This window comes from Emericellopsis cladophorae (genome assembly GCF_022114955.1).
Source record: "Emericellopsis cladophorae strain MUM 19.33 chromosome Unknown NODE_140_length_16093_cov_112_815747, whole genome shotgun sequence".
In the NCBI taxonomy this organism is placed as follows: Eukaryota; Fungi; Ascomycota; class Sordariomycetes; order Hypocreales; family Bionectriaceae; genus Emericellopsis; species Emericellopsis cladophorae.
The window spans coordinates 4,072-16,093 of NW_026251065.1; the positions used below are offsets into that span (position 1 = coordinate 4,072).

The window sequence follows — 12,022 nt, forward strand, 5'->3', positions numbered from 1 at the left end:
AACGGGTTACTAAAAGCGATGTAAGGATTATATAATTCTGGGCCTACATCAACGCCATTATGATGCAATGTTAATCACAGATAGTATTGCTCTTACCTGCCATCTAACCCTGCTGACGCCGATATCTTCTGCTCTGATAAACGATAATGTACGCTCAGACTCTAAAGACATACCCAATTACTTTGTCACAAATTTTTTCAATTTTTTTCAATTCAGACATCGTATCCTCTGTACACGCACAAGCAAATTAGCTTATCATGGCCGAATTACGATCGCACCGAGAGTCGACGTCATTCTTCGAAGGCGCTCCGTCGCTGCCCGAAGTTGCCGTTGACCCCGTCAAGACCGTCAATTCTGCGGCGACCGCTCCGAGTCCTTCACAATCGATGTCGAAACCTCATCGGTGCAGCTTCGCCGACTTGCAAACAATTGCATCTCAAATCGCCAAGGGGAGTCACGGCGGCGACAAGCATGTAGCTGACTCATTCGTTTATGCCTTTGACATCGACGGTGTGCTCGTACGTGGTGGAAAGCCAATTCCAGAGGCAATCGAGGCCATGAGGGTTCTCGACGGAGACAATGAGTATAATATCGTTGTGTAAGTAAATGTGGACACCTGGTGTGTCAGAAAATATCTCTCGATGCATCCCTTCCCGCGGCATTGGGGGACTGATGAATGCTTTTAATCTGTACTGTTTCAAGTATCAGGAGCCAAGATATATGCACTAACATGCTTGGATAGCCCTCATATCTTCTTGACAAATGGTGGCGGAAAAACTGAGGAGGAAAGATGCCGTGATCTTTCCCGCCAACTCGGGCGGGAGATCAAGACTGGCCAGTTCATATGCGGCCATACACCTATGAGAGAGATGGCGGAGAGGTATAAAACCGTCCTCGTCGTAGGAGGTGAAGGCGAAAAGTGCAGACACGTCGCCGAAGGCTATGGCTTTAAAGATGTCGTTACGCCTGGCGATATCATCAAGCACAATGAGGCCGTTGCCCCCTTCCGCAAGCTGACAGCCGAAGAATACGCCAATTCGCGACGCCGCAGCTTTAGCCGCGACGTTATTGATGCAATATTCGTCTTCGCTGATTCCCGTGACTGGGCCAGCGATATCCAGATTATGGTCGACCTAGCCATGTCCCAAGGCGGCCGTATTGGGACTCTTAGTACAACCTTCGACGAAGGCCCACCGATTTACTTCTCGCATAACGACGTTGTTTGGTCTGCAGCCCATGAACAAGTCCGCCTTGGTATGGGTGCTTTGCGCCGCATGTTTGAAGTTATCTTTAGCGACTTGACTGGTGGTAAGGGGAAAGCCCGGATACACGCCTTCGGCAAGCCCCAGGTTTCGACTTTCGAGTTCGCGTCAAGGCTTATGAGTGACTGGCGGACAACTGAACATGGACTTGTGGGCTCACTGAAGACCGTTTACTTCGTCGGTGATACTCCCGAGAGCGATATTCGGGGGACAAACGCGGTCAACGAGGCGAGCGACGACGATTGGTATAGCATTCTTGTCAAAACCGGTGTTTATCAGGAAGGCAATACACCAACCTATGAGCCCCGAGTCACTGTTGATACGGTCTTGGATGCTGTCAAGCATGGCATAAAGCGCGAGATGGAGAGAAATGAGAGCGGTGGGAGAAGAAAGGCCCTTGGACTGTCAGGTCCCTCACTAGAGGACAGCAGTGCGATCGATTCGTAAGAACTTCTCCTGTGGGTCGAGAAAGATGTGCTTATAAGGGGACTCGATTCGGATTTGATGGTTGATTCGTGGCCAATGACAGGGCTCTAGTCTCTCCGACGCATAGACTAGCTGGGAACGCGTCGCAGGGTGGTATGGAAGTTGGTCAGGAGTCTTAATTGGCATGCGATCCTTTCACCAAATCGTCAGCAACAGCCACAGCCGATATACCAAGCATCACGATAAACCACTGCGAATGCGCCCAAGATCTCGAAGACATCACTGTGGCAGGCCAGACTGGCGGAACGCCGACTAATGGAACAATTCTACGCGGCCGGTGCTTCCTCGAGAAAATGCCTTTGAAGCACGTCCTGGGGGCTGCTGTGATTTTCGGCGGAATGTCGGAACCCCTGTTCCAAAAAGACGTGTACTGTATACCTGCCTCTTGCGTCGATGAACCTTTCACCACCTATATTTTTTCCACGTAAAGATTCTCTTAGCTGAGAGCTACCTAGCCCAGCGGATCAACGAATATCAAGTAATCCGTATTCCAGACCCCGCCGAGTCCACGCTTCCCAACCTCCCAACCCACGACGTCATGCTACAGAGCTATAGAGAAGCACACATCACTGCAACGTCCACATTTGTATCAACGAACCCAGATCATCCTCTGAGAAGCTGCCACCCTTCTGACACTTCGACTTATCTTTGAGCAATTCCTTGGCGTCGTCCTGACGCGGCAGCGCAAAGCTCAAGGGTAGGTCCTGCGTTTCCATGTTCTCTTTGCAACCCTCATAGTGTGGCTGTGCCTCTCGCGGTATTTCCTCATTCACGGTCCATGCAAACGCCTGTGTGGCCTGGAGCAGATTCCCGCAGATACGGAAGCTGCTATACCCGGCACGCATCATGGCAGACGCCGCGGTGAAGAGCTGACGGCATTCAGAGCGGTCCAACATAAGAGATAGGGGCTGTAACGACAGGTAAAGATGGCGCCAAAGACAAGGTTCGAAGGCCCAATATGAGAGGAACATTTTGGCCATCTCGACGTCGGAGCGACAGTGGCGTGCACACAAATCTTTGATTATAATGCCCGGTTCGTCAGCAGAAATTTCGAAAGGCGCCTCATGCCGTTGATTTTGAATGATGGCAAAGGCAACCTCGTTTTGGTGCATTCTGATAGTTTGCATTAGCTATTGCGCAACTAGAGCCATTTAAGATCGCGAAATACCTCAGGTAAATTGTCGATGGGCTGGGGTTATGATTTGCCGAGGTCTGCTGTGGTAGATTCTCTTCGAATTGTCTCAGCCTTGCGTAGAACGCCTTCCGGACGTTAATGTCTCGCTCATCCCCGCGGTCGTTCTCATCCGCGCTATTATACCTCATGACTTCGTAGAACAGTTCGGACAGAGTGCATACGTGGCTAATTATACCGGCTACAAGGGGAACCTCGCATGGGGAATCTTCAAACGGTCGGCCGAGAACGTCGATGTTGCCATGCCTGTCGGGTTCGTTGAATTCGTCCCGATCAAAGACGTGAGGGATCTCTGGCGGGGTTATCTGCGAAGGCTGCAAGTAGAAGTAGGCAAATCGACTAGGGTTCCGAGGTGAGTCAGCAAAACAGTGTCGTAGTAGCGTAGAGAGGGTGGCTGCGGTGTGTGTGGGGGGCGCGGGTTGGATAAGGACATACGTCTCTACAATAAAGAGTCCCCATAGAGCTTTGGAGAGTCGACTCTTCTCTGCCAATTCGGCTCGCGAAGCGCCAGCGATTGAGTCGTACTGGGCCTCTAGGTTCAGCCGGCGGACGATATCAATTGCCTGTTGCCGACAAGCCCTTCCGATCCTATCTCGTCCCATGCAGGCCATGGTGAAGTATCTCAGCATGAGAGCCTGAGCAGTGGGTATCGAAATTTTTCCTTGCTCATCCCTAAGCCGGCTTTCTGCTTCGTCGAGAAATCGTCCGGCGAGGCTCTGTCGTGTTAGCGAGCTGTAGATCTTTGCTCTCCCTAGGGTTTGCTGTTACCGCGAAGATTAGAGAGACGAGTCTGGAGATGGGTTGGGGTGTATAACTGACCGATCGGTGGGCGCAGATGGAGTTAACAAGAAGAGGCGTGCACCATGACGAATATTTTGTATCTCGTCCAGTCATCTGGACCAAAAATGCTTCGCGGTCGATCGTGGGGAAGAGATAGGCGTTCTCCCACTTGAAGTAGTCTGACACCAACTCCGACACGAGGCCGTCCCCTGCTACAGCTGTCCACGGCTGTGCCGGAACCCTGATATCGCTATTCTCCCATGCTTCTTGGTCAAGTTTGACTAGCTCAGCAGCACTTGCCTTCCCGCTGAAAGAGGGTACTGGAAGTATGATCTCTGCTTCTTTAACGGCATCTAGAACACGCAAGGGATCGTCGGCCGCCCGAATGCGGATAAGAATTTCGTGTGCCTCAGCATCAGTCCTCGAACACAAAATGCCAATGAGATCTCTATATCGGAGATTCTCATGTTGCAGAAGGGTGAGCTTTCTTTTCATGGCCAGGGCCGACGCCTCGTTGTCGCCACTGTCGTAAACGCATGGAACTCCCCTGCGCGCACATGGTCCGCACCTGGGCCGCCGATCGTCACACTATAAGAGCTTGTTAGCCTTGATCCACAAAACTTCGGCTTTCTTGTCTCAGCTCCCGCACGCTCACTCACCCTTATGCGTTTCTGGCGGCACTGCTCACAAGCTATTTTGACCGCAGACCGTTTTGGACGTGTTCGTGTGGGAGGAGTCCAGGGCCATCCTGAGCTGCCGCTGCCGCTGCCGGCACTAAGGCTGCCCGAGGTACTGCCACTGCTAGGTAGCAATGGCCTCAACTTTTGACTGTCGCTTTTCTCCATGTCACGGCCCGCCAATGCGTGAGAGGAATAGTTGTATATTCATCGGCTAGGTTCGCGGCAGGATATCGTGATTTTGTATTGAATTACGTACGGACAGCTATACATGACGTCGGTATGCCCTCGTATGAGTGGGATAAGTGCGGGAGTTTCCTCCGGCCTGTTGGGTGGCAATTGCTCAAGCTATTCTCTCCTATTGGTTGAAATTCTGCATGACGGAGCAGCTCGCTGATTCTTCGATCGAATAGCTGTACGAGACCCGTACCGTAGTCGCTCACAGATAAAACACTGTGTCATCATATTACTGTAGCCCCCATTAGCTCCGTGCCAGAAGGCATCAACGCACGCAGCAAGAGTCTACTTCAGGTTAGTCATCTTTGAACTGCCAGCGCGGAGATACGTCAAGGACTCAAGACCGACATACCCGTAGGCAATAAGCCAAAAACAGAAGAGCGACGACGCAGGATGAGTACATCATCGCGTTCCAACCCGCCACGTGAGTGTGCATAGCATTAATGTCACAAACCGTATTACGGTAGCTATAATAATGAGCACCACATATCGTGGAACTGAGTGAAGTGACTGCGCTCGGAGGGGATCAACTAGTAATGATGCGAATGTGATGATGAGTCGCGCTCTTTGGAGGCAAAAGCCAAAATGGTTATAACCACACTATATACCATTTAGACTAGAAGCGAAGACGTGACGCAGGTAAATCAATGATATGCGTAAAATCGTGAAATATTAGATCGCCAGTTATAACGGAGTTGGCGCAAATCATAGGCGATCATTCTCTTCGTTCGTGAAGGTAATTCAGCACCCGAAGGGCCCGCTGCATGAGTGCTGCAAAATGTTTGCAGGAGCATAACTTTGCAGCACGCCTCTTTTTAGTAAAAATCAGCAATGTTAATTGGAGAATCGTTCATAATTCTTCCTTGGCGAATATCCTCACGTAGCGGGGTCCCTATTACTGCCCTTTATAGTAAGGATCGACCGAGGAAGAGCGTGATTTGCTGCAGAATTCCTAGTTTGCAGCAAAAATTACAGCGAAAATTACAGCGAAAATTACAGCAAAAATTACAGCAAAAATTGCAGTAACCTGAATTTGCTGCAAACTATTTTGCAGCACGCTCTGTATAGCAATTCTGGCGTTTTGTTACGACCCAACTTGCGGCCCTCATGTGCTTGGGAAGTACCCCCACTGTTTCTCACCATTCACGGCACGATCATCACTTCCACGAATGATCGCTGCCACGATCATTGCGATCATCACGAATCGCCGCGAACAAGCAGACCGATCATTGCCAAGGGACACTGATCACTCTAGTATATAGGAAGCCACGCTTCACGATAGTCAGTCTCTACCCATCTCGACAGCTATCAATATAATTGTCTACGCAAGATCTACTATCTCGTACATAGACTGTGACCCGACCGCCTCAAGTCAACGACATCATCCTAGTCTAGTGTACTCAGTTCGCAACTAAACCGACTTTAAATCTACCTACCCTGTAGCTAGTCTGGCCCGAATGTCACATTGACGCCCTGCCAACGCTATAGGTCGTCATTAAAAAGTCAAATTCGTCCCAGAGGAACACGACCATCTAGTTCTGATATATGCGGCTTCTCGATTAGTCGGTCGTATAATGCGTGCAGCATGAGGATCGTCATGCTTCCAGGCCGCCTAGGCCTATTCGCTGTCGCTTTACTTGACCTGATGAATGCATCGAAGGTTCGCTCGGATGGTTCGGATGGAGTGCGTGCTACAACCGGCTGCGCTGGCAATCTAAACGTCGGTGAGCGAATTGCTCAGGATCATGTCTCGAATCTGATTATGCTGAGAAGGCGAAATATTTGGTGCCATGGCCTATGGTGACGAGTAGTGTGAGTCTGTAGACTAAGATTGTAGTGAAGCTGGCGGTTGCTTGTGGGCAGGCGTCTAGAAATCTAGGGGAATGTTACAGCAAAGCGGTGCTCTCCAGCGAGTTTGGTGCCATGAGGTCATGTGGTCTAAAAGAATCCTAAATTTAGCCCACTCCAGATCGGGCGAATGAACGTCGGGCAGCGGAATTTGGGACGCGATCTTGGAGAAAGTAGCCGCAAGTTCCTATCCACGGCGGAGGGCCACAGCAAGCGAGCCGGCAGCTAGGTATGTACGATCCAGCGGAACGATCACTGGCGATTTCTCCATGGCATGGCACTGGAGTCTTTTGGCCCCAGCCTTGCCGTTTATTAGCGCCGAGCAGGCCGATGCTAAAATTAGCCCGGGCCCAAGCCATCGGCCTTTAGGAGGGTCTAGAGAGACGGGTGGCGTGGGGCCTAACTTCGTGAAACCCTCATATCTTTAAAACCCACATTCACGAATAGAGTCTCACCCCACGGGGACCGACGGACGAGATCACAACCGGCCTTCCGGCGCCGACTCCGGCGTAATAACCGATGGAGCCAACCCGGCCGCGGCGCCTAGCTACGCGGGCCGGCTTCGAGATTGCCGTCATCTGTGCTCTCCCAATCGAAGCCGATGCCGTCGACGCCCTCTTCGATGACCACTGGGACGATGGCGGCCCCCCCTACGACAAAGTGGCGGGCGATCCTAATGCGTACTCCACCGGCGCCGTCGGACGCCACAACGTCGTCCTCGCACATATGCCGGGCATGGGCAAGGCCAGCGCCGTGGCCGTTCCCGCCCACTGCCGCGCAAAATTTCCCAACATCAAACTCGCCCTCGTCACTAGCATTTGCGGCGTCGTTCCCTTTCGTCCCGGCGGCAGCGGCGCGACGGCCGAGACCGTGCCAGGCGACGTCATCGTCAGCGATAGGGTCGTACAGTGCGACCTCGGACGGCGACTACCCGAGCATTTCGTTCCGAAGGATATACTTCTGGACGCTCTAGGCAGACCGAGCGCCGAGATCCGCGAGCTACTCGCCAAGATCAAGGGCCTCCGTAGCCGGAAGATGCTCCAGAGCAGAATGGCCGTGCTCCGGGGCGAACCGGAGCTAGCGGCCGCGCACCCCGGTGCTGCGCTGGACAAACTGCTTGAGGCGACGTATCGCCATGTGAGCGACGGGAAGTCGTGCGAGGAGTGCGGTTGCGACGGCAAACTAGTGCCGCGTGCCCGTTTCGGGCAGGGCGATGGACAGCCTGCTGTTCACTTTGGCCTGATTGCGTCAGACGATACAGTCATGAAACCGGGCGAGGACCGCGACAACATCGCACGGCAGGCGGGTATCGTCGGCTTTGAAATGGAGGGCGCCGGTGTTTGGGACAGCTTCCCCTGCTTGGTCATCAAGGGTGCCTGCGGTGCCTGCGACTACGGGGACAGCCACAAGACCAAGGCGTGGCAGCGGAACGCCGCGACGGCAGCGGCATGCATGAATGCATTCTTGAGTTACTGGGTGACCTTAACGATAGGTATGTAATGACCTACCGGGGAGGGTTAGAGACACGCCTTCTAAAGAATACCTGTTACATGTCTTAGAATCTGTTCCTCTCCTGGAGCTGCCAGCCGGACCTTGGTGTGGGTAGATCCTTGTGATTAAATGTCCGGCTGAGCCGTGCTGACCATGCAGAAGTCCTTGTTACCTATATTAAGAATACGGATTTTTTTGGGCGGGAATCCATCCTTATGCCAGTCCAGCAACAGCTTCTAGAGCCGGCTTCACAATCAAGGTTCGCTCTCTTCGGCCTCGGCGGTGTTAGGTTAGTTCTACGTTCTTGCCTATGAAGTCCGTATTGACCGGTACAGAAAAGCGCAGATTGCTCAAGCATACGTATAATAGCTCCGACGAAGAAGACCATAGGTCTCGGTCTTCTGAGTCTATGCGAGTAGTGCCGAACGGTCCCGGCAAGCGTACGCATCCATCGCACAGGAATGCCAGGTACCGGGCTACGACGACCCAAAGGCAGACGTGTTGGTGCTGGTGAAGGGCTCGCTGGAGAGGAAGGGTCGCGGCCGATGGTTGATAGTTATCGACAATGCCGACGATCTACAGCTCTTCTTTGGGCAGCATATGGGGCTTGCGAATGCCACCTCTCCCAGCCGCGGGGAGAGTCTCGGACGGTACCTTCCCGGGTGCTCGCACGATGCTATTCTTGTCAAAACCAGGAACAAGCAAACGGGCTCGAGGCTGGCCAAGGGAAACCGCCCTATCGAGGTCGGCAGGGTGGATGCCGAGGAGACGGCCCAGCTGCTTCGTGCACGGCTTGGCGGAATCGACGCCGCTTCCGAAGAAGCCTCGGCTCTTTCATCTCGGCTGGAGCACCTACCGCTGGCGCTCGTTCAGGCAGCGGCGTTTATCCAAGAGAACACCATAAACGCTGCAACTACCTTCGGCTCTTGGATGAGGGCGAGCAGAACGTCATCGATCTACTCAGTGAGGAATTCGAGGCAGACGGGAGAGGCTCGGAGACTCCTCGTGCGGTGGCTGAGACATGGATTCTTTCCTTTGAGCAGATCTAGCGGCTGAATGGCTTCGCAAACGAGCTTCTCTCGCTCATGAGCCGCTTCGACCGGCAGGCTGTCCCGTTGGAATGCCTATCCCATTACAGCAAGCAGCAGGGCCAAGAACAAAGGGGGGGATACAGCTCACAAAGGCGCTAGGCGTTTTAAGGCGTCTTGTTTTATTATGGAAGACAAGGGCCGTTGGTTCGATATGCACCGCCTTGTGCAGTTGTTCACGCAAAGGTGGCTCGACAGGAAGGGAACGATGCACCAATTCGCGGAACAGGCGCTCTCGGTGGTGTCGCAGGCTTCCCAATACGGCAGGTATGAGAGCCGGGCAATATGTAGCGCATTGCTTCCGCATGCGTATGCGGTGCTAAGACTTATAAGCACTGGTTCGAAGGATGAGAGGGTGGCAAGGGCATCACTTCTCCACTGTGCAGCCGGATCCTTCTATTACCAAAGGAGAATAGGATGAGGCGGAGAAGTCCCAGTTACAGGCGAGACAGTTGCGAAGGGGAGTGTTTGGGGAGGAGCATCCCCACACGATGACCAGCATGGACGACCTGGCGTCGACGTTTTGGAACCAAGGCCGATGGAAGGAGGCCGAGTCGCTGGAGGTACGAGTGATAGAGACGAGAAAGAGGGTGCTAGGAGAGTAGCATCCCCGACACGCTACCTAGCATGGCTAGCCTTGCTCAAATCTGGGAAAATCAGGCCCGTCTCGGAGACACTCTGGACTTAATAAAGACTTGCTGTTATCACCTCCAGCAAGGACTAGGCCGAGATCATCCAGACACGGTCTCTACTCTCCTTATTCTGAAAGATTGGCAGGAGCTGGAAGGAAACGCGGGCTCTGAGGAGGCGATTGAGAATTCAGCGTGGTAGCAGCGTCATTTCACGAGTATCTTTTGCATTAAATTAGCTACACTATGTCAAAGGATTCTCTACAAGTGATTCCTTGTGGTCTCGCATACTGTATAGTGCTATCCTTTTCAGTGTCCCTCGCGTGTTTCTTTGCAGTTGCCAACAGGCTGAACAGCAATATAATAAACCTCATGACTGTGTCCGACTTTGTGAAGGACACCAAGCTGCTCCCCATGTGCGGACGGGGGCCCTTTTTAGCTAGGGATTTTCCTATGACCTCTTTATGCTAATTACTTGCCAGAAGCGGAAGATTTGAATTTGAAATAAGACAGAGTACGCCGGTGGGTGTGAACACGCACGGTGTAAGCGGACAATGTCCCTGCGTTCAGTTTTCATTAGAGTGAAGAAGAGGAAGGCGGTTTCGCCAGTGACTATATAGTCACAAGACTCAATACTTGCCTTTTTCACTTCGAGAAGAGAGAAGTTTGTTTTATCCAAAGAAACTGAGTTACCCGAAAGCTAGGGTAACCTTGGTGAACCGGGTGCGCGTCACTTGTTACAACAAAGTGGCGCGCTGTGGCCTCCGAAGCTCAACACTTTGCGTGTGGCTGCGTAACCTCATGAGTCTTTCGGCGGCGGTGTTACAGTAGAGCCTCCGTCATAGCTCTGAATGGCCCTATAAGAGAACCCCATGGAAAAACTTCTCACAGCCCCTGACAAAGATATATCGCCTCTATTTCTAACAATAGAGGTAATTTATGCGAATATTCTAGCATAAATAAAACGTGAATATACTAAACAATATCCATACCATTGAATTAACACCTTTCTTGCGTACTAATGAAGAAAGTAAGCTTGTTTTAGCTCAATTATCTCTATTGACTACTATGCACGCGTTTAATCATTAAAATAGACCGGGCTACGTATATACAAAGCTCCTATTTGCAGCGAGAACTATATTATAAACTCTAGCTTAAAAAACAATAGCTCAGGCTGTTTTTGTATACTCATCAAAACAACAGTATTTATTATAAGTTATTACGATAAGCTACGCGGTTACGTAAGAACACACTTACAATAGCTTAATACTATTACTCTATTAAAAAATGAAACGGGAACTTGTCTACTCCCTTCGGCGGCATCAACCACCGTCTTACGAGAATGCGACCGCTCCTCTAAGGGCCGTATCTCACCTTTCGCCACGCCGTTTTGATCGGGAGTAATGGCAGTGCGTATGCCTTCCTAGCTTCCTCTCACGACTTTGATCTTAGGGAGAGTGCGTCGTCGCAAACCCGGCCGACAGCATGCCGGCCTGTAAGCGAACTCCAGTCTCTCGAGCTCTGGCTCTCCCGCATGAACACGGACCCCGTCCGCAACTTTGCGGCTGGGCACAGCCGCGCAGTCTTTTTCGCTACAAATTTGCATCAATGGCCGCTACCACCACATTTGACGTCCTGGTGCTGACTGTTATGTAGCTCGACCTCGCCACGAAGCGTCTCTAGAGCGTTACCGCCTGCCAGCAGGCGTCCTACGGCTTCAATATATTTGCCTTCCTGGGCCTCTGTGTGAATTTAGCCTGGTAGTCACGGGCGTGTTTTTTAGAGAAGTTTTTCCGTCCTGAACGGGCATGCGGAGACATCGTTATCTAACCTAGCACGACTCCTTCCTGCCATGTTGGGCAACAGGCGCGTCTCAAACTTGATCCTTTCAATGTCCTTGAAGGAGCTCCATCACCTTGGCCCCGTTGCGCCAGTTCCCTGCCGCGGCCTTGACGATATCTTCTGTAATCGTGATTTGATCTTCCCTGTGGTCGAGAAGGAGCTCTATTACCTCGGCGCCGTTGCCCGAGTTCCCTGCAGCGGCCTTGACGATATCTTCTGTAATCGTGACTTCTTCTGCCCTGCGGTCGAGGAGGAGCTCTATCACCTCGGCGCCGTTGTCCGAGTTCCCTGCAGCGGCCTTGACGATATCTTCTGTAATCGTGACTTCTTCTGCCCTGCGGTCGAGGAGGAGCTCTATCACCTCGGCGCCGTTGCCCGAGTTCCCTGCAGCGGCCTTGACGATATCTTCTGTAATCGTGACTTCTTCTGCCCTGCGGTCGAGGAGGAGCTCTATCACCTTGGCGCCGTTGCCCGAGTTACTTGCAGCGGC

General features: G+C 52.2%; 4 protein-coding genes across 4 annotated transcripts; 2 read left to right on the forward strand and 2 right to left on the reverse strand.

Annotated features, from left to right (window-relative positions):
* Positions 1-257: 257 nt before the first annotated feature.
* Positions 258-1,709, forward strand: J7T54_005715 (putative CDP-alcohol phosphatidyltransferase class-I family protein C22A12.08c; the record flags this gene model as incomplete). The annotated part of the gene is made up of 2 exons (XM_051510621.1): positions 258-598; positions 743-1,709. 2 exons carry the CDS (start codon positions 258-260, stop codon positions 1,707-1,709), a joined length of 1,308 nt encoding a protein of 435 aa, XP_051358494.1.
* Positions 1,710-2,314: 605 nt separating this feature from the next.
* J7T54_005716 (uncharacterized protein) lies at positions 2,315-4,467 on the reverse strand (the record flags this gene model as incomplete). Its single annotated transcript, XM_051510622.1, has 6 exons — positions 2,315-2,861; positions 2,917-3,279; positions 3,376-3,656; positions 3,760-3,929; positions 4,229-4,308; positions 4,409-4,467. 6 exons carry the CDS (start codon positions 4,465-4,467, stop codon positions 2,315-2,317), a joined length of 1,500 nt encoding a protein of 499 aa, XP_051358495.1.
* A 2,534-nt stretch (positions 4,468-7,001) lies between these two features.
* On the forward strand, positions 7,002-9,029 carry J7T54_005717 (uncharacterized protein; the record flags this gene model as incomplete). The annotated part of the gene is made up of 2 exons (XM_051510623.1): positions 7,002-7,974; positions 8,413-9,029. 2 exons carry the CDS (start codon positions 7,002-7,004, stop codon positions 9,027-9,029), a joined length of 1,590 nt encoding a protein of 529 aa, XP_051358496.1.
* Positions 9,030-11,578: 2,549 nt separating this feature from the next.
* Positions 11,579-12,022, reverse strand: J7T54_005718 (uncharacterized protein; the record flags this gene model as incomplete). The annotated part of the gene is made up of 1 exon (XM_051510624.1): positions 11,579-12,022. A coding segment is annotated over one exon (444 nt), but the record flags the coding sequence as incomplete, so codon positions are not given.